Source organism: Leuresthes tenuis, unplaced genomic scaffold (assembly GCF_036924035.1).
Source record: "Leuresthes tenuis unplaced genomic scaffold, fLeuTen1.0.hap1 SCAF_4, whole genome shotgun sequence".
Classification (NCBI taxonomy): domain Eukaryota; kingdom Metazoa; phylum Chordata; class Actinopteri; order Atheriniformes; family Atherinopsidae; genus Leuresthes; species Leuresthes tenuis.
Window position 1 is genome coordinate 22,636,104 of NW_027325358.1, and position 24,908 is coordinate 22,661,011.

General features: G+C 40.1%; 1 protein-coding gene across 2 annotated transcripts in view; it reads left to right on the plus strand.

The window, feature by feature from the left end:
* The first annotated feature begins 2,319 nt into the window (after positions 1-2,319).
* The window catches only part of slit2 (slit homolog 2 (Drosophila)), a 97,258-nt gene continuing 74,669 nt past the window's right edge, over positions 2,320-24,908 (plus strand). Inside the window, exons 1-5 of one of the 2 annotated variants that reach the window (XM_072383253.1) lie at positions 2,320-2,488; positions 2,627-3,232; positions 4,103-4,174; positions 6,801-6,872; positions 15,635-15,706. In XM_072383253.1, coding sequence (XP_072239354.1) covers positions 3,024-3,232; positions 4,103-4,174; positions 6,801-6,872; positions 15,635-15,706 — 425 coding nt within the window. In that variant the 5' untranslated portion in view covers positions 2,320-2,488; positions 2,627-3,023. Of the gene's footprint in view, positions 3,233-4,102; positions 4,175-6,800; positions 6,873-15,634; positions 15,707-24,908 lie in introns of both variants that reach the window. The other variant, XM_072383254.1, reaches the window with a different exon arrangement.

The window sequence follows — 24,908 nt, forward strand, 5'->3', positions numbered from 1 at the left end:
CCAATAGCTTGTTGGTAATATGTCTGATTGATTGTAAGATTTGCCTGGCAGGTAGCTCTAGGGAGACAATCTAATAGAGACTGTACTGTACTTTTATGCACATGAAATGTTGCAAAATCTTTCTTGTATTTTTCCCCAGATTTGTGCACAGCCCTGTCCTCTCATGACCTCTTCAGACATCTTCACAGCCTCATGGCTTGCTTTTAACTCTGACATAGACAAACAACTTTTATAGACAGGTGTGTGTCTTAGTTGCTGGACACTAACAGTGAACTGTATTAGCTACAATTAGACTACAGTCAAGTTGCAGAAGTATATCAGAGACCACTTCTATAATTAGATTGCATTAGATCTCAGTTACAGGAGCTCTAACAAAGGGGCTTGACAAAGAATACTCAAGAAACACCGTATAACTGTGTTATTATTGAGTATTGTGCGTTGATTGAACAGTTGAGGGGGCTAGGAGAATAGATGAAATGTGGAACGCTTGAAAGGCAAAATGTAATTTTACCTTTCTTGCAATTTACATAACCACATGCTTCTAATTGTTGCTTTTTGTTACAAGGAAAATGTGAAGACTTTCGTCTACAAAATAGTAAAGAAGAGTTAGAAAGTTACAGATACAAAGACACAAAAAAAGTGTTGAGACGCTCTCCATCTCTTTATATTTTGCTTCCAAGGAGCCAGACTTTCTAGTAATAATTTAAAGTGATCTTTAGCAACAGTTCTCGAACCTTTTTTAAAGTTGTTCAAAGTTTTCTTTAGATATTGGCTGCTTTTTAAATCATTTTCATACCTGTCCTTGTATCTGACCATTTGTACCAGTTTTTTTGTTTGCTAAGCCACTTAACAGTGATCTATAAATCATTTAAGTATAAACAAGTCCTAAATGAAAGGCTGAACCATCACTGTGTCTACACAAATCATATAGCCAAGTGTTATATGTTATGTGTAGAAAATAAGTTATTTCATTTCATTTCATTTTTTTAAACAATTTGAACCAACAATGTGATTCCTAGAGAGCAATTAGCTGATAACTTGAAATGCCTCATCATGGTGTACAGTCTCTTCTTTAAACGATGAGGACACTGGATTAGCAGAGGTTAAAAATAGAAGTGACTGGCCTGAAATAACTGTCTGATGTTCTTCAGAAAAAGAAAAAAATCCAGCAAAGACCTGCCATAAGACCTGAGAAAGTCATGGGCCTTCAGCTGATCCATCTAGAAATCATCAGAAATGGTCTCCATGGAAGGGTGGCTGTCAAGAAGCAATTCTTCAGGAAGGAAAACAAGGAGAAAAGGCTGGGGTATGCCAAATGACACAAGAACTGGACTGAAAATCAGTGGCAACAGGTCTTATGGAGTGTTAAATCCTCTCCAGAGGCCAGACCTCAACATTGTTGAAGCAGTGTGGAAACATCTTGACAAAAAACGGGACAAAAGCCAGCCAATATCCAAAGAAGAGCTTTGGGGTGTCCTTCAAGAAGCCTTCAAGAACTATTCCTGAAGACTGTTTAAAGAAATGACATGAAAGCTTGTCTAAGAGAGTTCAGGCTGTGTTGAAGAATAAGGGTGATTGTATCAAATAATAATGTTCAAGATAGAACTGCATAAACTCTGTTATTGGCTTATGTGTTCTAGCTGTTTCCATTCAGATTTGCACATTTCAATAGATATTTCCTATTTTGTTGTGGTAATATGTGAAAAAAACTTAGTTGTGACTCAACAATTTTACACAGAAATAGGAGAACTGGAGAGTCTGCTTAGACTGAAAGTCCAATCTTAATTTTAAATCTTACTTTATTGAGACTATCACCACATGCATCGTTTATTAATATAAATTAAAATTGGTGCTACTCATGATGACTGGAGATAATTCAGTTAATAAAATTCACTTTGTTAATTATTCATTAACAACTTCATCGTTGGTTCAACAACGGATCTGGAGTTGTTTATTTTTTATTTTTCTGCTTGATCATATTCAATAAGGGACTCCGTCATCTTCCCGAAGCCAGCTAAATAGGGCATCAGGTGACCGGGACACTGCAGTGAGAAGAGAGTCCCCTTCCGAGGTCAAACTGTTGCTGTTTGACCGACGGCCAGTTGGAAACCTGATTTTACGTTGAGGGAATACGCAATGCGTTTTGTGTCCAAATCTGTGCGCGCGTGTGTGCGTGTGAAAGGCAGAGCGAGAGAGAGACAGACGGAGACACAGAGCACAGAGAGAGAGAGAGAGAGAGAGTGAGAGAGAGAGAGAGAGAGAGAGAGAGAGAGCCTCAACAGACGCTGCAGCAGACGTGCCCGCTCCCGTCTGGCTCTCTCCTTCTCACACACTCTCGAGAGCAGCGCTTTGACGCACCACGCAGAGTTGGATTATAGTATTGCGCGCTGGTGTCTCACAGGTTTTTTGCCACACATATTGACAGCAGCCTTGTCAACGACTGCCAACTGACAGCCTATACCATCGGAATCAATATCTCTCCGCTACGGTGAGTTTTTGAAAGAACCCGGCGCTGCCGCTGCTTCCGCGCCGGACGCGTGTTGTGAATAAATAACCAAGACAGCCTTACCTGGAGTGTGTGTACATACATAAAGTGCATGCGCTTAAGAGTGTTTCTTTGCATCAGATCAAGGATCAAGTTCATTCACTGGCTTGGACCCACGCACACACATTTACGCACGCAGACAGATTTCACCGGGAGGATCTGGGCACCGCATGCCGGGGACATGTGGAACTTTGCGCCGCTGTAGCGCAACCACAGAGTCGGTCAACCATCTCGTCGACCTCCAGCTCAGTGGGACCAAACTCCTGCCTCACACTCTTAACACTTCTAAGAGGACCCAAATGTAAATCGATAACGCGAAGTCTGAAAAAAACGCATCAGCAAAGAGAGGACGACGAAAAGGAGAACAGCATCCCGTTGAGTGCAGAGTTTGGAGAGCACCCTCGGGGATTCCGAGGCTTTATTTTTTAACGCCCTAGTATTCTGTGGTTCTCATATTGGCCCCCGACTTGCCACAGTGATGGTGGGAGCTTTGTGCCCCGTTGGCCCTTGTCGCTCCTCGGTTACTGTGCCGGGACTACTGGTGACGGTATTGGTCTTGGTCCTGTCCAGCGGAACGGACAGCCAGCCCTGCCCGGCCCAGTGCTCTTGTACCGGGACCACAGTGGATTGTCATGGCCAAGGACTCCGCAGCGTGCCCAGAAACATACCTCGAAACACGGAGAGACTGTAAGTACGAAGGACTGGACTTTTGATATTTTTGTTTGATCACATTACACTATAATCCCCCCTAAAAAAAGAAAGTGATGTATCTCTGTGTTTGTCATTGATAGGCTACTGAATAACAACGTCTTGACCTTGTATGTGGTCACAGGACCATGACTTTTCTAAAGTTATTTAAAGTGGTTGAAGAGTTTAATTTATCACGCCTTATGATATTTGATTGGCTACTCAAAATTAGAAGGTACAGACTGCGATCTCAAAATAATATTTTTAAAAAAAAAATTTTAATTAATTTTCTTAAATGGCACGCTGAAGTAAGAAGGGATCTTTTTTTCTTTTGGAACCACATCTAAATACCGCAGAGCTGTAGATTTTGGAACTAACGTGTCAAAACTGCACTTCAGGTTGTGTGAACGCGTCTGAATCCACCTGATATTCAGTTTAGGATTTGTCATGTAAATGATGAACACACTATAGCTTGTATTTAATGTCAGGACACGTCACTGTTGATCGCTGATCTGAAGTTGGGCTCAGCTGTGGTCGAGTTGGTGGTTTAGCACTGTTGCATTACCACAGCCTCCGTCGACCACATCGGTTTGTCTTGAGACCAGCAAGTTAATCAAAAACGGATTTGGACAAGTGGGCTTTGAGTTGAACAAGCACTATCAGACTTTATGACGAAACTAACATTTGCCTAGCACAGTGCAACAGCCGCAGCTCCTCTCAGTTCACTAGCACTCAAATGACAATTCAGTGTGGCTTCGACTCACCAAGTTACAACAAGCCCCTCTTCAGTATCAACTCAAGTCATTTTAGAAATAAGAATATTGTTTCTATTGTTGTTACAATCCCATCTTCAACCATTTCTCTTACTAGGGATCTGAATGCAAACAACCTAACTAAAATCACCAAGGCGGATTTTGCAGGACTGAGGCATCTGCGAGTGTTGTAAGTGGCTGTTTTATTATTTTTCTTTCTCTTGCTTTTTCTCTCTCTGTTCGCAGATGCAAAGGGTAAAATAGTATTCTCACGCACAACTCTGACAAACAGCTCCACGCATTTACAGCAACTTTCTCCCCCTTCCCAAAACACCCTGTTCCAACACAAAGGTTTAACTGTCCGATCATGTTCGGCATTGAGCAGCCCCAGAACTGCCGCATGCAGCACTGCATCCAGTAGTGGGGAGCAGTGGTTCTACGGAGCCACTGTGTGTCTAGAAAGAATAGCAGTGTGGCACCTGTTAATGCTGTCGTGTTAATCTGCCAGTGGAAGTGTCAGGCGGGGTTTATTTTAACCACTGGGCCCCGGGGCCCATGTGTTGGAGTGATTAACGTGCTGGCGAGGAAATGATGGAGGGCAAGAAGGGAAAGAGATAGCGGTCATTAGGTGTAGCCTAACCGCGGAGGGAGGAATGCAGCTGCTGGAAGGGAGGGAAGGGTGGAGGGGAAGGAAAGGAAAGGATAGAGTCAAGTAAGAACAGGTTTCTTACCTGAAATTAATCTTGGTTAAGAGTTCCCCTGCACCTACACTGTTAAAACAGCCTGCGCATGTTGTGTGTGGGTGTGTGTATTTGTGTGTATGCGCATGCCATTCATTGGCTAAAAGTGAATGGCAAGGAATACACATTGTTGGAATTCCTCCAGAGATTATATCCTTAATTAGGTCTGTGTGTTTATATGTGTGTGTGTGAGTGTGCGTCCTCTACTCTTCAGTTTAGCTGGTTCCCGTGTGTGCACGTTCACCTGCTTCAACTGGCTCTTACTCTCCGTCATTTCAGTTTCAGTAAAAAAAAAAATATTACTTGCAAACATCCTCAAAATTGCATTTTTTATATCTGATATGATGGTTTTTTTCAGATAGGCCCTAATCTTACCCCACACAAAAGACAAAAAAAACAAACAGCAAGACTAAAAATGAAGAGATGAAGACAATCCACATGTGACACGAATAAGGAGTGGCAAAATTACCAGTAAAAACAAAACAAACATTAGGATATAAAATGGCCACAAAGACATGGAAAATGGCCAAAATGTGACACAATATGTTGAAATGTCACTCAAAAAAGATTTTAAAAACCCAAAATGGGATTAAAGAAACCAAAAAGAAATTATCCCAGTTAATGGTATTGATCATCAGTCGGAAAAGGGTGGATTTCCCACTTTGAGTTGGGAATAAGTTGCTTCATTAGTCGAGGAGTTTAAGTGTTTCGGGTTCCTGTTCATGAGTGGTGGTTGAGTGGAGTGGAAAAATGACAGGCAGAAAAGGGCAGCATCTTCTATGATTCACACTGTATCGGTCAGTCTTGGTGAGGGAGCTGAGCCAAAACGCAAACTGATCCAGCCTTTACCTATGGTCAGGAGCTATGTGCAGTGACCGGAAGAATGACACTGCAAATACAAGTGGCCAAAGTGAAGGGTGGCTGGACTCACCCTTAGGGATAGGGTGAAGAGCTCAGGCATCCAGGACAGGCTCAGAGCAGAGTTGCTACTTCTCTGTATCCAAAGGACTCAGTCGAGTTGGTTCAGGCATCTGTTCAGGGGAACTACTCTTTGCCTCCCAGAGGAGGTGTGTCAGATGTCCCACTGAGTGGTGGCCTCGGGACAGACCCAGGATTTGTTGCAGAGATTCTATCTCTGTGGTTTCCACCGAGAATAGATCGTGGATGTGGCTGGGTAGATGACAGTCTGAGAATGTTGGCTTGGGGTTTTTAAAAGAAAACGGCCACAAAAATAAATACAAAAAAAAACAAAAGAGAGACAGAGGTGAAACAACAATATCGGACACCAAAGAACAACACAAAGACATTCAAAACCACCCAAAATTATTAGGGTGTAAAGCAACCCCATAAATTTAAACAGAGATCACAATAAGACAAGAACACAAACGTAAAGACATGCAAAATTACTACACAGTGATGCAAAATTATGTAAAGCATCTGTAAGATAATGGAGATGCAGATAAGTTACAACATAATTTGCATTTGTTGTTTTGGTGTCTCAATCTTCTGGGTTGGATGAGTGGGGGCCCAGGGCCCGTGGTTTTTTAACACGGCCCTGTACAAAGCATTTAAAATGTGTGCGTTGTTGCTTGACTTGGTCATCACAGTGATCCTGGTGTAGTTGTGCTGGTGTAAGTGAATGAGTGGTCACAGCTATGTGGTTGGATAGAGAGTAAATTGGATGATAGATGAGTCTCTGCCCAACTGACAGGCCACTTTTAAAGTAAATTCTGAGACTCTATCGACCTGCTGCTGATTGTCTTTTCTCCCGCTCTTGCTGTTTTAACATTCGATCACTTTCCTGCTCCACCAGTCTGTTTGTCTTCTTTTTTCACACCCACTGCCACCTATCTTCTCCAACCCTCCCCTCTCTTTGCCTTTCTTCTGTTCTCTCCTCCTCCTTCCTTTTCTCTCTCTTATCTGTGAAACGATCCATCTATATCTATCCTTCTCATGCCTTTCATGGTATCATTAATTCTCACGTTCTATGTGTCGCCATTACTCTAATTTCTACTGGCTTTTCCTTCATTTCTGTCAGGTTCTCAGTCTCACACTCTCTTCCTTTTTCTCTCATAGGCAGTTAATGGAGAACAAAATCACCACTATTGAAAGAGGAGCTTTCCAGGACCTGAAGGAGCTGGAGAGACTGTGAGTAAAGCTGTTGAGTCGACTCAGTGGCTCTCTTTTTTTTAAATCACATTCTTTATTAATATGTAAGTACATTGTTGGGAGCTTATTCTTGAAAACAAATGAATGCATTCACAGAAATCTGCCAAGAAAACGAACATGTTCATTTTCATTTAACCACATGTGGCGTACAGTATTTAAGAAAGTATTGGACCACCAAACTGCTTTATGTTCCTTGTTAGAGATTCTCAGAGTTCGCAACATGTTATTGTTCGAAAATGAAAGTTTTTCCTCTAAAAGGCATTCCTTCATTTGGTGTGTTTCACGTAGTTAGTTCACAATACAGATTTTCAACAGGTCAGCTTGTGCTTCGGGTCAGGTGCTTGGTAAAGTGTAGGACTTTGTGTACAATTATAAGTATGACAAAGTGCTTGTGGAGATATGAAAAATGTGATCTTATTCAACGCTTGCAACCCTTGGAAAATAATTGTGGAATCAGTGTGCTTGGAGGATGTTCATTCAGCAACCAAACAAGAGGACTGAGGACATTCTTCAGCTATGAGGTTTCAACTTCTTTGTATAGCAGTCAATCGATCAGCTCTACAGGATTTTTGTTCCATTTCTGCCATACATTTTCATCAAGTGAGATCTAGTTGAGCTGAAGAAAAGTTCAAATACTCTTTGCTTTGTGGCTTAATGCATTGCCATCCTGAGAAATGATCTCAGCATCATCAACCCTCTTTTCAATTGATGGACGATGAAAAGTGTCCAAAATTTTAGAGTGCACCTGTGCATTCACTCTTGAGTCATCTTTATATGTCTCATTAGACCTTCCCCAAACACAAGTTCTGGCATCATCTCTTTTCCCAATGCAAATTCATCACTGAATATCGCTTTCATCCAAAGACTCACAGTCCATGCTTGCTTCTCTTTAGTCCACTGTAACATCTTTTCTTCTGTTTAGGTCTTAGTATTGGTTTATGTTTGGCTTCTCTGGATGTAAATCCTGTTTCTTTCAGTCAGTTTCTTACAGTTCGGTCACAAACACTGATTCCTGTTTTTGCCCATTTGTTCTTCATTTCGTTGGCTCTATAAGCACTCTCTTTAGCATATTTAGACTTGAGCAAGTATTTGTTTTAGAAATGCACTTTGCAAGTTGATTACATCATCATCAAAAACTACAAATGTTTTCATAAAAAATTGTAGGCTTATTTTTTGCAAATGGCCGAATGTTTAGCTATTAAATAAAAGTATTTCATCATGTCTTTGTTTTGTTTAAGTTTTTGTAATATAAAAAAGCTTAATGAACGTCTAAGTGTGGCGATTCCATAATTTTGGACTGGGGCTGTGCTGTTTTGCAACTGCCATTGCATTTTTTTGCCATTTCTTTATTTCTATTTGATTGATTTACAGGCATAAGTTGCCTTGAACTTCATACAGGCTGACTTTAGCTGAAAAAAATCTAGATAAGTCCAAATAAAATGTATATTGGACCACTGTTCTGGATGGAAGTAGAATGATCTTTTCCTTACACAACTGTCCAACAGTTGTCTGTGCATGGCCTGAAGTCACACAAAAAAGATGATTTCGCACCTGTCAATCCAGTCAGGAACTCCTTGTGTTTTGCATGAAAGCAGTAGCTACATCTTTATATTCCTCCCTGTGTCTTCAAATCCTTTAACCCGACTTGCTTATTGATGATGTGTCAGTCTAAGAATAAAAGGTTGAGTCACTGGATAGTAAATTTATAATATATATATAATATTATAACGGTGATAGCCTGAAATTAATGCCAGTTAGTATCTAACCCCAAGGCTGTTATGGCATAATTAAGTCCTTAGTCTGTGTGTTTAAGAAAGAACAAGAAAGAAGGGGGTATGTGTACCCCCTGACCGGTGATATGCCCATTGTGTGACTGTCAACTTAACTTCATGTGAGCTGCAAATTTGTCGCCAGTTTGTTGGGAACGCTGAGCTAGAACAGAGTGCTAATGTACTTTAATTCAGTCCTGCATTAATTCTTAAAATTCTGAATGCTATAATGTCCAGATTTGTTCACACTAATTAATGTGCAGATGTTGCTTTGCATTTTGTGACGTCTAGCTGTGTTTCTAGTCTTTTGATCAATCAGATTGTCATCCTTCAGTACATTTTAACATTACCAGTTGAATGTTCTGCTCTCACAAAGTCAACAGGATAACCTTGATGAAGGGGTAACTCACTGCTGCATGCTTTCTCAGATCAGACTGCAATTATGTTAGCAAGGTGCAGCTTATAAAGTCAAATGGAGTCATATACATGTGTATGTAAGTGCGTGTTTTTGCTGTGGCCAACAACAGACTAGAACGCAGTAGAGCGTGACAGAATGTGAGAAGCCTTAGTAACAAGCTTTTAATCAAAGATGTAAAAATCCTTCCTTACTCGCGCAATTTAAAAAACAAACATACTTGTATGCATACAGGGATAACAACATGAAAACTTTAGAGGCACACAGTAAACATAGTACAAAATCCAACGGAGGTAGTTTTTTTTTGATAGATGTTTTGGGTAAATTCTTCAGAAATCATGGGGATGAAGAGGATAGAACATCGTGATTCCTCAGCTGCTCTTGTCTCTGCCCTATCACGTCTGGCTTTTCTCTGCTGTCTGCTGCACTATAGCGGCTCTTTGTTGACAGAAAGGGAAGCTCTGTAGACCACTATAGGGAATCTGCTAGTGTTTCTCATGCAAGCAACGCTGGGCTCTGTTCAGCTAAGCAGTTCTGGGAATTCCTGCCCAGAGAAAGAAATTTAACTGCATATTATCTGGATTTAATAGTGAACTTTGACAGTGTTATACAAAGAGATGGTGAAAACTGGTGAATGCCTTCTCTCATACACAGATACATATCACACATATCAGAAAAACAGGCTTCAGCACAGGCTTGCACTTACAGAGTTGTTTAGTCATTAAACAGCAATGACAATGCTCTTTCTCGTCTCTAATAGCAACAATCACCTTTGACTAACTTTCTGACACAACATGGCTGTCTTCTGTTGTCCTTGTGAGAGTCTTTAACTGTAATTTGGCGTTTTTAGCGTGGCATGTTCACAGACACTAAGATGGAGTCAGTCATCAATGCCCCCCCGCTGTTGCCAGACAAAGACACGTCTCTGGAGTCTGGAGTTTGGGAGCTCATTTCAAAGGCCTCTGTCCTCTTGGGGGTTGGAAGGGCCCTGCTGGGCACCACTGCCCAGAGGAGAGGGCCTTAAGCTGGACTGATGGATCCACAGTGACTGCCCCCCACAGAGATAGAAAACGGTTCCCCTTCTCATCCTCTGTTGCAACAGGCCCTGTGGGGCTGGGCAAGGCTGGGTCAGGTGTGGGCCAGTAGCCTGGAGGCAGGAGGTGAATGGGAAATAGGCATGTCACAACACACACGTGCATGTACATAAACACATATATCCATATGCATGCACATTCCCTTACACAAGAGCGCTCTGTCAGTACTGGTTTTATCTTGATTTTTGCACCCCCCAAACCCAGTAACGCCTTTTGCTTCTCTGTCATTCATTGTTTAACCTCGCCTCGTATTTTTGCTCCTTATTCGTCCATCTGGCTCTCAGCTTATTATCCTGTGTACATAGGAATGTCATACATTCTTCACTCTCACCCTGTGGGTGCAAAGTAGGAAAGAGAAGAGTTCCTGATCCTCTTATCCTTCATTCACATCTGACTGGTTTATAGCACCCATCCAATTCAAAGTCAGTGAGAGTGAAAGAGATAACACTCTGAGACATGGAGAAAATGAAACGGATATTGCAGGTAGTGAGATAAGAATTTCACAGAACAGAAGTCAGTTAAAGCCTCAGATAATTAACCTTTAATTGAATGATCAGTTTATCGGAGATAACTTTGAATGTAAAACTAATTACAAAAGTGATTACAGATACTGAAATGTGTCTATCAGAAGCGGTTACGACCTAAATAAAAAAGCACCAACCAAATGATCATGTTTTTATGCAAAAGCAAAAGATTATTGTGAAAGAAAATCCAGATAACGAAGGTGGACTTCAAAGAAGAGCCCGAGATTAGCTCTAAAGCCTGTGTCTGATAACATTATTCGATCATTTCATGGCAAACATTCAATGATTTTTTTTTTTAAAACTTTATATTTTTTACACTGAGCAGCAGAGCTTGAAATTATCTATGAAGACACAAAGACATTTTCACTACAGCACTCCTGTCAAGAAAAACAAATGTAATTGGAGATAGACTTTTACAGTCGACATTAGTCATGTTGGTTGGTAAATGCTGGTTCACGCAAAGTTTAGAGGAAAATACCTCTTCAATGCAATGGGAAATTCGGCTGATAACAAAGGAATTTACTGGTCAGGTGATAAGACGGAATTTTTGCATTTCTGTCTTTTGAGGCAGAGATTGTATCTTTCATTAGCTTTAAAATAACAGATCAGATTAGAGAGTGTAAATCTTCAGCTCATAATGGATCTTGGCTCACTTCAGAGGCACAAGCTGTGAACCGAAAACATGAACTGCTGAACCTGATGTGCACGCATGCAAACACGGTGCTCAGTTCGAAGGCGTTTTGGAGGCAAGTCAGTTTCTTTGGGTCATTGAAATGTCAACAAAAATCTTGGTTATAACTATAATGTGTGTGCTTGCAATAGCTTGTTGGTACAAAGTGTTTATTAAAGCAGTAACTGCGTTGGTGGAGGGATATTTGGTGTTTGAGGGAGTTTGTTATTCTATTCCCATTCTGAGTCTGCAAACCTGCACTACCACACATGCACAGAGCCTGTGTCTGCGTGTGTGTTTCTGACTTTTATGTTTGTGTGAGTATTTGTGTGTGCGTGCACAAAGTTGTGGCACACTCTGCATGCTTTACAGAATGAGTGTGTTTACTGTGTGGTTTGTGGCCTTCCAGCATCTGTTTATGACTGCAAGGATTATCACCACACTGCAGTGTGACCTTAACTCATTGGAGTCACCCTCACACCTCAGACTACTGGCTGCACAGTCTTCATTCATGTTCAGCCAGACTGACAAATTAGAAATGACTGTGAAAGTAGCTGTTTACATTATCTGCATGCACACACCCACAAAAGACAAAGATGCATTCCTTCAGGTCTAGAAACATGAAGGCTCAGCTAGGGGAGGGCAGTAGAAACTAATTCAGGCTACAAATTCTAAGTCATAGCATGAGGCTCTGCTTGATGCTCAGTCCAACAATTAAAAAAACTGAAAACATATTTGAAAGGAAGGAATTCTGCAAGCTCAGAAGAGTGTGAGGAGAGTATCCTAGTTGAACAGTTATTCAAATCAGAAAAGAAATTTGTACTTTTACTCATCTAATGCACACTCACAACATTTTGAATTCAACTTTAAATGAAAGTTGAATGAAAGGGAAATTGCTTTTTAATGGGGTTGTGTGAAGTATCTGAGTAGTAACTGTCTTACTCGCAGTAGACAGAAGGGCTCTCAGTTTGGAGAGGGACAGGAGAGGAGCTGACTTTTATGCCATCTAAAACAACTCCAACCAAAAAAAAAAAAATGCAAGCAATTTGAGCAAATTCTATAGTGTGAATTCTTACACCACTTTATTTTTGCACCAAACAGTCATTTACTTTACCATTGACTTGCCTTTTTTATTTGGACCGGAGAACATCCATTTTGCAATACGGTCCGTAATCTTTGTAACTCAGTGTTACACAGAACCGCTGTGAAATGTTTTGAGTTTGAGTTTGTTTAGATGGTGAAAATGTGCTCCTCTTTGGCTACTTTCCGAGTAGCGGTTGGCTTGGCTCCCCAATCCCTGCACCATAAATTTACACAAAGTCCTTGTCAGGCACATTGCTGGCTTTATATGTTAAAATCATGGTTTGCGGTCATTTAGATAAAAGTTACTTTTACACTACTGTTCTTCCTTCAGTCAGAGTTATTCAGAATGTACTTCCTTTTTTCGTCCAGACAGCTCCAGACAGCAGAAAGTTGCAGTGATTGGTTGTACCCAGGGGCTGTTTTAAGGTTTTGAAACATTCAGGGCTTAGCCCAGGCCAGTTGTCTTTGGATTTTCAGACAGAAGTTGCATCATTTTAAGTGATTTAAGAATGAAATAAATTTGAAATATGTTGTACCAGCAATTTACAGGCTGGCTTTTACAACATGAAATAAAAATTGAGATTCTAAGAATAATCTGAGGCCTTATTAAACTTTAAACTTTTTGTTAGCAGCAGGATAAATCAAACTAGAGCTCTGACATTGCTGTTGTTGTTTGTGGCGCATTATTTATTAATTTAATCTTTGTCTTATCTTTGCAATACTCCTCCTCTTCTCACCTGTACAGCCCTCATGTGGCCTCATCTTTCTGTTGCACTCTTCATTACTCAGTTCTACTCATACAGCAACCAGAATCTATTTGAATGAAAATTTCATATCATTCAAATAATTATTTATTTACATGACATGAAGATTTCTGCTCAACTCTGGCGGTCTGTTAAGCTTGTTACAGTATGTATTTCCAACTAGGTCTTTTCAGTTATTTCCTCGTCTGTTTTTCTATTCATCCACTGTTGCCAGAATTGACCAGTTTGAGCCAACGTTATTATTGGAGATGTGCCTTGGAAATGCTTGCTTTCATAAATGGTGCACCTTGTTACAAAAAATATTTAAGCTGCTTTAGTAACAGGATCGATTTATTCATCCTATATGTAACAAAGGATGTGCAAGATGATTTTGACTTTTCAACTTGCTGTCTTCTGGTAGATTGACTGTTAGATCAGTTCTCTCCCACTGGAGGTGTGAGCACAAACAAAAAAGTCTAGCAGGATGTATTGTAGCTTTCAGAGTAAGTTGATACTAATTACATGTTCAAACCTCTACATCTGGGCACATCTGGTAAAAAGTCAAGATCAAAAGCTCTATTGCAGAGTCTAGATATCTATGTGTCTCAATATTGCTGCAGTAGTAAGACAATCAATGCATTCATAAATAGTGAAAGTGTTAATTGTGATCACTAAAAGGCTTATTCACTGTAGCTTCTCATTGCATGTTGTAACTTGCAAGGTTAGAGTTGATATTCATTTTATGTCTTTATTAACCAGACCAAGTTTTTTTTAAAGGAGCATACAGTAGAGGTGATACAATATTTTTACCATAACAATCTATGACCTTTGTTACATATGCACAACTAAACCCAAAGAACAAGGTTGTGTGCACTGTGCACGAGAAGACTATTTACTAAAAACCAGCTAAATACAAAATAACTGGACTGATACTTTATCAAATCAATAAAATGCATTTAAGTACACTGGCACCCCTGAGGTGCTATGAAGCGGACGAGATTTGATTTCTGAGCCTTCACTTAATTTTCCGAGTCTCCAAGTCTGACGGCATTGTCAGGCCAGAACTATTTTAAGAGGATGAGCTCATACCACCTCTCTGGCATCGTCACTCCTCTCCACCTCCCGTCCGCGCATACTCTCCCAGGGGGATGTCTAGCCCACTAACTGGTGCTCATGGCTGGGCAGGAGCTGCAGGGGGAGTGGGCCTCTCCGCGGGACCATGTGGGGCTCTTAGCTGTGAGAGCCAGTGTTAACGGAAGAGGAGTGAATAATTTAGAAACATCATTTCTAAGGGACTTTAAATATTTTAGCAGCCTCTGATGTAACTGTTTGAGTGTGCGCAAGCATGTTCACATATCTGTGCACTCTTGGGTGGAAGATGGACGAGAAGTGGCTGGTGTTATTTAAGGAGAATCCAAAACAGTTTCTGGAGAGGCAAAAAGAGGTGAAAGACAGAGGTTATGAGAAAAAAAGTCAATGAGAGAGAGGTTTTTGACTTCTTGAAGGGAGTTAGAGTTTTGTTGGAGCGGATTCTGTGGTATTTGTCGGATTGATATGGGTTTGCATATATAAATCATGCAAAATGCGGGTTGTTAGGCAGGACTGCACTTTTCTTATTAGTTTTATGTCATTCTTGTTTCTTCTGTGTTTCCTTTCTTTGCCCTCTCTTTATTCGTTTCTAGTAGCAGCCAACACAGCATCCGTCGTTCGGCCTGACATCGTGTGTGTGGATGTGTGTGTCAGGGTTAAACTGTTTCAGCAGACTGTCTCTCATTGTGTCACTCTGTTGCCTCCTTCTCTTCTGACTCACACATGGACTGGCACACAAACCTTTTTACTCCACTCAACAGGGGTTAAATGATCGCACCCAGATTATTAAACTCACCCGAGTTCTCTCAACTCTTCTGTGCGTGTGTGTGTGTGTGCGTGCAATGATGAGTTGTTGTGGGTTCTCCCCTTGTGAGGGCCTTGTTTACCCAGTGGGGTCCTTTTCACACATTCGGTAGCCCGGCCAGACTGCCTGTTTGTTTTTCCCACATCGTCTCCTCTCCTCCGTCTTTGTGAAAAAAAAAACGTCCCCCATCTTCACCCCCCTTCATCCAAACCCCTTCCTTCTTCTTCCTCCCACTCCGTTCCCTTCATCTCTCACAGGTTCACTGTTCATCTGGCAGCCATGTTGTACCTCTTAAATCATGGAGAGTATTTTTTTTTCTAATTCCATCTATGAACGTGTCTGTCTGAAAAATATCTCCATCAGTCTCCCCTTATTGCCTCTAATACCTCCTCGAACTGCTCTTAAATTGCATTAAAATCACAGCAGTGGATTAATATGGTGATCGGGCAACACAAATCTCACAATGAAATGCTAGTTCTACACATACACTTACCTCTCCCACACTTTTTGGAAAGAACTATGTAGTTAAATTATGTTGTGTTTTCACAGGCGCCTGAATCGGAATAATCTGGTCGTGTTTCCAGAGCTCCTTTTCCTGGGAACGACAAAGCTTTACAGACTGTAAGTCATGTTTTCATTTGTTTTTCCTCACTCTGCTGATCTGCATTGAAATATTGTACAAGGACACATGTTTGGTCTGACAAAGGATATGTATGCCAATGCATAATGGTGTGTTCTGGCATGTTTTGCATGTCATCACAAACTGCTTAAGTTCTACTTAAGAGTGGCTCAGGCTGCCACAGAGAAATATGTCAAAGATGCTATATGAGAGAAAAATATGTCTTGTTGTGACAGTCATGGTGTATCACTTGGATGGAGGTGTGAGAAGGTTGAGAGACAGATTTTTACATGGATGGCTCCATAGAAGCCAGTTCAGTAGCTAATGGAGATTAGCACTCCAGCAGCTGCTGCCCACTGGGAAGTGTGTATGTGTGAGTGTGTGTGTGAAAGGACATAGAAACGTCAAAGTGAGCACGCCAGACTAAAGGAGGTGTTAGCATAGAATTGTTGAAACTGGTTTCTCCTCTCAGATGACCTTTTGTGTTTCACAGGCTCAAAATAGTTTCAGTTGCAGAACATAAATGCTCCAGTTTGCAACAAACCACTGGTTGCTGTCACTGAGCACCCTCCACTCTTCACTCACAGCCCATTCGTCTGCAATGTAAACTGAGCTTTGGATTCCCAGTACTGTAGGGCTGGGCTGCAACTCTGCTGAAACTGTGGGAACTAACTTCCAGTCACGGTCATTTGTGGTCTCGGCGAATAATTATGGTTGTATATATTTGTATATGTGGCAGAATATATTTATCTAAAACTACACTGAAACGCTCAGATGATTCACAGAGTGTGTGAAAGTTGTTTATGTTCTGTGGCTGCTACGGCGGTTGGCTGGGCTTGACCTGTCGTGTCTAAGGGTGTGTGTCCGCATGTGCGTCTGTCGTTTTGCAAGTGTGTGTTTCTCAAGGCCAAGAGTTGGCATTTTGCTCAGCGTGTGGGCTGAGGTAAAAATACCTCTTAGATATATTGCTCTGCTCAGCTTGTCACTGACAGGCTGCCTTAGTGTGAGCTGCCTGTAGCATTGAAGATATATTGACATTTTATTTCACCTGAGATAGGTTCATTAGCAAAATAAATATCAGTGAATAGAGAAACAAAATTTGAAAAACCTTTAGAACATTGTTAAATGATTGTTGCAGCTTGCAGGATTGTCAGACAAGTCATTTAAGATGAACTCACAGAGGCAGGCCCATTAGTATTTATTGCATTATAAAAGCCCAAGTCTGCCTCATTACTCCTTTTAGTTCCGTTTTATTTTTAGAAATCACAACAAGAAATCCCTGAGAACTTCTAAAATGGAATCTTGTTGGGTTTGATATTTAGGGTTGAAGGTATGTGTAACTTAAATGGCTTCATGTTTTGCAAGAGTACAGCTATAAATGAGCGCTTGCTCAACATGCTATTATGAAAATGATGTTTTTACTTTTTGGGATTCGGACTATCCGTGTAAGTGTGTGTATAAATGTGAGTATTTACTTTATATGTTTAATCTTTGCGTGGCACAGTGGTTTAAGCCTCTGAGGACTAAATCAGGACATGTCTGAAACTCCTTCTACTTGTTTGTTTAGCCAAACACAGATTTGAGGATGTTTGCTATGTATTTGGTGTTAACCTGCCATAGTATGTTTTGGATATTTACACATAAAAAATGTTTTAAAAACTTGCAAGCTTTACACATGAGACTCAAGTGGTAGACTGGTTTTCCAACCGATTACAATCTCCAGCTCTTTCTTTCCGAATTTAGCTGCTCCTAATCTTAGGTGGCCGGCTTGCATGGCGTTTCTACTACAATTGCATGAATATGAATAAAAGGTGATCAATTTTGTGGTGAAAAGGTTTTATAATAATCAGTATTATTTGTATAGCACCTTTCCTAACAATGTCACAAGTGCTTTCCAAGAAGGGATACAGTGAGCTGGGCCAGATATGCACAAGATTATGATAATGACATGTGTAATAAATATATCAGACATTACCAAAGGCTTTCACAAAGAAGAACATTTTAAGGAAGGAAGTTAACTCCAGACCTAGTGTGCCTGAGTTCAGTGGATAGAGAGTCATTAGATGGGGGGTGGTGGTGGGGGGGTGCTTTAATGGAAAAAGACCCAATCTCCCTTTGTTATGAACAGTGACCTGAGAATAGTTCTCATACCAGGGGACATTCCAGGTCAGTAAAGCGGTTTTCACACATGACCACGGGAAATGTTCAGGAGAAAGTGTGGCCAATTTAGTGTGGTCTTTTTCTGCAGCTGCTGTTAACGTAAGCACTTCACAGCAGGAGTCTTTCTGCTGGAGAAGCGCTCTCTCAGCTGAAAATGCAAGGGAGGGGCTGCGGGCGGGAGTTTGATGACAGAAGAGGAAAAGTATTGTCATCCACAAAGTACACTCTGGAAATTACTGCGATTTCATTCTAACTGGTCAAAAAAAGGTTTGAGGCTCCTTGATGACCATTGATGTGTTAATATCAGTACTACATGGAGCAAGTGGAAAGAGGTAAACGGGTCAGAAAAATTGAGACTAAGCTGCCACATTGTCCATTACACACAGACAGTCCATTGGCAACAAATACTCTGAAAATATTTGCAGCAACATTTGCACGTTGTCTATCCCACTGATGCTCTGGAGATTTCACTGGAGGAATGGGTGGAAGTAATCCAAAGCAAACGTTGTGGACTGCTCTAATCCCTCCACTTCGGTGCATCTGTGAAAAAGGCTTAATTAAAAAAATTAATACAAAGCCATTTAAGACTTTGAAGTTAAGCTGTGATATTTAAGTATCAATATAAAATCTAACAGGGAGCCAGTGGAGTGAGGCAAGATTAGGTCTGATGTTATCTTGCCTTTTTATCCCAGTAATGAACTAAAAAGAGACAACAGAGGGAGCCCTGACTGATACCCAAGCATAGTAAATCACAATTGTCAAGGCATGAGTAGAAAAAAATTTGAATTATCTTCCAACTTAGCATAATTGAATTTAAGGAAATGTTCGACCACCCAGAATTAAATGTCAGAAGGCTGCTGAGATCTGTTGGTTTTATCAGCATGTACAACTGAGTTTCATGTGCATAAAAACTGTAACGTATGCTATGCTCCTGAATAGGCCAGGGCCAAAGACTGACCCCTGTGGAACGCCACGAGTGTCTGAGCCTTTGATGAGATGAAGTTATTCAGAATTGTTCAGGGTGCATTTACCATACATTCTACTGAGATGCCTCAAAAACACGTTAAAGAATTGTTGCGAAGCTTGTTAACTAACATAAAGTCATCACATTCCATCTTATGATATAGTCTTTTAAGTTCTTTCTTGAAAATTGGGATATGACGTTACCATATGTTGTAGGTATTCAGCAAAACTGCAATATTTAGATTATGACACACTAACCAAAACTTATTTTCATCTGGCACAGCCCACTCATTACCATGACAACGTTATTCACTGAGCAAAATGTTAATGCCAGATGCTACCATGACACATAAAGGTGGAGTCACTGGATGGTGTATCAGAGTAGCTGGATATTATTGGTATGTACCAAAAATGCTCAATTAGGTACTGATTTAAAGTATTTCATGATGTGGACATTTTTATAGGGTTGTCAGAAGATTTCAGGGTATCACTGAAGTTATTAGGATTTATTCAATGAAGATTCCATGTCACAGCCCTAGAGAGGTTTTGTTGAAAGAGAACCAACAGACCCCCAATGCAATCCTTCAGTATAACAAATTCAGTATAACAGTACATACACTGCTTTTGTATAGAATCAGTGAGGATTCTTCCTCAATGTGTAGATAAAAAAAAAAAACAGAGTAGTGTATGATTTCCTAAAAATTAACATTTGTTCAAAACATGGATGGGAGATTTACAAACACACAAAAAAGGGCAATAAATGCAAGTGAGTTTCTACAAACCTCTGTGTCCTTTTCATCGTTCTCATTTAGAACACCTGTGTCCGCACTCCTCCTTCCCTTACCTCCCTCATTAGAGACACTCTCAGCCATCCCCAGTACCCTAAGGCCCGGTCTACATTAGGTTACGCAGACACACACATCTGGAGGCACCATGTGGTGGGCATATCCCCAGAAACTCTCTCTACATTTCTGTCTCTAAAACACACACGCTCTCAGACCTCCTGTCTCCCTCCCTTGTATTGTTGATCACTGTATCCACACAGCAGTAATAGTGAGGACCACAGCTGTGACTGTTTGTTCTGGGAAAAAGAAAAGGGACAGAAAGAGAAGAGAGCAGTTAAACACTTTGAACAGGAGATCAAACTGGGCTAGTTCATTAGAGGGACTCTGTAAAACAAGATGGGACGGTTGTAGCTCTATAGCACAGGACAAGAACCAACAGTTACCTGAGCTAACAGAATCACAAGTTTTGACCATAAGATCAGAACTCACAACTACACACACAGACACACATCTACAGTTGTAAAAAGTGTCCCTCTTTTGTAAATAAGTGTATTGATCTTACACTTATTGTGGATGTAAGTTGACCTGGAAGAAAACAATGCTTAACAGCATTCAGTTACAAATAGTTTATGATTTATGATTTACACAAACCTTTGTTAGTGGTAGGTTCCATGGTGCTATCGATCATAGGTCTCCAACAGAATTACGGACTCGTCTGTAATTTCTACCAATGAACCCAGGCAAATCTGAAATCATTGTCCTAAAAATCACAGATTCAATTTCAAACCATATAGTCACTCTTTCTCACTTTTTCTTTTGATTCACGCATTAAATAAGGTCTAGTAGCTTCCTTTTATATGCATAATATTACCAAAAAGAGCATCCTTTCCCAAAGCTGAATAACTATTCCACTCATTCATTTCATCTATGCTGGACTGCTGCAGTGATATTTTAGCTGGGTGTCCAAATCATTTCCTGAAAATCTTTCAGCTGATCCAAAACAGTGCGGCTAGAGTACTGACTGGTGCCTCCAGGAGAGGTCACATTTTCCCTATTTTGGCCTCTTTACATGGGCTTCCTGTGAATTGTAAAATACAATTTAAAATCATCCTCACCACATATAAAGCTCTAAATGGCTTTGCTCCATCTCAAGAGCTTTTTGCTTTGCCGCTGCAGGCCTACTTGTGATTCCCAGAATTTCCATGTCCAAATTGGGATGCAGAGCTTTTAGTTTTCAGGCTACTCCTCTGTGGAACCAGCTACCAGTCTGGTACGAAATGCCAACAGCCTTTCTGTTTTTAAGACTGAGCTCGAAACTTTCTGAAATAACTTATGCTTAACTCACTGAAACTCTGTCTACTTGTTCTAATATGCTTATTTTTTGTCTTTTATATTTTCTCACCCTTTTTGCCTTTTGGTATTGATTATAGCTGATTGTATTAACTATATTACAGTAATTTATTCTTACTTGCCTTTATCAGTGTGGTTATTCTTTAATTTTCTAATATTTTGTTTGTTTGTCTGTGCTTTTTGTTACTTTATAAAGCACATTGAGCTGAATTTTGCTATAAAAAAAGATTAATTGATTGATTTCAGAACCACTAACATGTTCCACTGGCATATATAACATTTCTCTGAATGCTTTCGCTAGAGAGATCACAATCATGGCTGTATAACACATCTATTTATATTTTCTCTGTTTAAGTGAATTGAATCTAAAGGAGCCAATTTAGGTATTCTGAGCACCTGGTTGGATTTCTTTTTAATGGTATCTATGGGAGGTGTTTTGGTCAAGTTGCACTGGAAGGAGGCATCGGGTTAGAACCAGGACTGGAAGAAGGGGCTGTATCTCCAACTTGGGAATGCTGGAGGAGCGGGAGGCCCTTCAACCCCAATAAGTGGCAATGGATGGATGGATGGATGGATGGATGGATGGATGGGTAGAATTGAAAATTTATTGCATAATGGCTTATTGAGAGGTATCTCATTTTAATTAGGGGAATTGTTAAAGTCAGCATCTTTGCAGTCCTTTTTTAATGTGGAATCGCTCTTCAGTGTCAACCAACGACCAATGAGGGGATCATTACTAGATCATTACTAGATCCATAATAACTCTGGACAACTGTCAACCAAGCAGTTTACTCAATTAGGTAAATAGTGAAAAAATGTAGTCGATATCATTGTTTGTGGTACACAGGCTGAGCCAAATTCTTCTATTCTTTAGTCACAGTTCAAATCAATGTTAAAGATTTTCTCCTCTGTGCCTTTACGCATTATTGTATGTTTTTTATTATAACTATACGATTTTTAACGAGTATTATATTCTCCTTTCCATTTTCTTGTCATCAGTGTCCAACTGTTTTTCATTGGGTTCTGTGAACAATGAACAAGCTTTGTGTTTTGCTTGAGGTGTACACTAATACAGTGCATTAGATTTCCCTCCTCTATTCTCCTCTCCTCTACCAGTCCTTTCTCCTTCTTCTTTGTTGGTCAGAAATGAGATGAAAGAGGAAGAGATGAAAGACGAATTGATGAAGGGAATGGCTGATGGCTGGATAAGAGAGTGGGTCACTACTTCCAAAGTTTAAAGTATGGTTATGCCTGAGTATGAGGATAGTTTGATGAGATGGTGTGTATTCATTTGTGGATGTGTTCTTGCGTGGGCTTTGTGACTACTTGGTCAGTTCCGGTTAGGGTGCCTCTGCAACAGCTTACCAGGTCATTTATTACTCTGGGTAATTCATATGGGTTTCACAGTGATTTAAGAGGTGAAAGTGAAGTATGGCATTGTAATAAACATATTAGCTCAGCATATATTCAACTTTTAAAATGCTGTGAAATGAAAAAATATGCTCGCTTTCTTTACCTATTTGGAATGAATAAACTAAGCTGCATAGTTTTTGCCTGGGTTAAGAAAAATGGAGTTAGGTCTTTAGAAATTCTTTATAGTTTCTAGTGTTGGCTACAATTCTTGTCCAAAGGCAGAAACAGCTGGTTGCTCAAGTGATCAATCATCCAAAGCTCTTTTCATATCTCAGCGGCGGTTTATTTGCGTGAAAAAAAGAGGCTCTCGCTAACCCTTCTCTGTTCACTTTTAGTAATTTTCACATCAGACAGTGGATGCTCAGTCCAGCATCAATGTCTGCTTACATACATTAAGCTTGTGTCACAGAATCAGCTTAATAATGCTTGTTTGCTCTGACACACCTAGTCCATATAGCCTCTGTAACTGTCTCCCTTGCCAGCTCAGAGGTGTATCAGCTACAGATCAAGTTCAACTCTGCATTCTGCCTCTGCATTTTCACATATGATATGATGCGCGAAGAAGGTATGTCAGTCTTGGCTTGAAAGACATGTATGAGAAGGCCTTGAGTAACATGTTTGGTGCATAAGAACAGATTTGTATTTGGTACATCCAGCTTCCTTAACCACTAAAACTATTTCTCCAAAGTTTTTCAGTTTAGATTAACTCTTTACAGAGTGCAAATTCAAAATGTGCATAATGAAAACTACTGGTTTTACTAATTCTCCTGTCAAGTTAAATAAAATCGTGAAATAACATGCCTCCCATAGATCAGTCTTGATTTTCCTTAACAACCTGCATAAGCCCATTCAGATTGTAAATAATTAGGGGCCATATTAACATCTTGAGCTCTTTATTGCTCCTCAAACATTTACAAAGCAGTTTTTTTTTTTTGTAAATGACCGCACTCATACCTTAATCAACTTGTCAATTAAGACCCTCATTTAATTCTGATAGAGATAACACATGTGTGTAAGACCTCAGGTTTACCATTTCTCATCTCTCAATACCCTTGTCCATATTTACTGTCCCTCTGAGTGGACAGTTGATTGTGTGTGTGTTTGTGTTTTTGTCATAGTCTCTAATCCTCTACTAAACGATGCTGTGATGAGGCTTACCAGGCTGCATTGTTGCTTAGCAGCACTGAAGGTTGTGGCTTTGTCTTCTGCCAGAGCTTAACCCTGCTGCATGCACACATACCACCTCGGCCGAGACGGCAAGCTTAACACTGCTGTCGCACAAGAGTGCAGGAAACCATCAGAAGATGTGGACATTCCCAGTGAGTCGATAGTTATTGAACACAGAAAGGCAGGAGAACGTAAAAGGAAGAAAGGGGATCAAAGGTAGAGAGAATAAAATTTTCTCTGTGTAAATAATGTTTTTTAATTAAGACAGAGGGCGTCAGGCGTTTTAGTTGCCACAGTTACGATGACCTCTGGGTTTAGCCGCGGTCAAAGGTGAAGAATGTTCCAGTCAGGAGATCTAAGCAGGAGGAGATTTATAGGAGGAAAGAGGGGGGAATCTCCTCCCTCTTGTTAACAAAAATTGTGATAAATTAAAGTTTTACTTTTATAAAATGCCCCATGAGACCACTGTTTATCCAAGACGTCTTTTCTATGCTAAGATGAATATTGAATAGCATGCTCTGGGTCATCATAAAACAAGTGACAAAAAAGTTTTCATTGAAATACATATGACAAAGACAATTGATGAAACTTAAAAGACAATCATCCTCTTAAAGACAATGATTAAAACAGAAGCGAGTGAGAAATTTGTGTACAAAAAGACCTGCAATGCTACCCATGCAGTCTAAGCAGTGATTTCCAGCATCGAATTGTGTTTCTAAAATTAGTCACACATGTACTCAACAATCACAGCTAAACAGTATTAGTTTTTAGAATTGTCTCATGCATACGGAAATTTCTCCTGATTCTCTGGATCTTTTGATAATACTATATAGTGTAGATGAGGAAATCCCTCATTCTTTCCAGTTTTACTAGAGAAATAATCTTATATTTCAGATCTGTTTGTTCACAGTCTTTCATAATGTGGTGAGCCCCTGTGGTCAGTTAACTTAATAACTTGTGAGATATTCATCTTGATATTTTGTTTAGCACAGTACATCTTTTATTTCTTTGAAATGTTAAGTACTAAAAAAACAGTAAACAGTAAAAAAGAAAAAAAATTTTCAAAGTTTGGCAAGCTGTTTTAGATCTATTTGTAAGTAGTTTTCAAGTAATTTAGTTAATTAATTTAGTTCTATATTAATTTACACATATCATAGCCAAAACTGGGTTTTATATGGTTGTTAAACTAAACTGAACTACATCTTCGAAATCCATTCTTCGTATCGGAAAAAGTGATACAAAATTAGTCTCATACTAACCTTCACCACTGCTTCGGAACACCTCTAAAAAGAGATCATTATCTCATGGTTACCAGGTTACGTGCAGTGTTTTGGATCAGAAGCTGTTTGGTCACTGACTGTGTGCA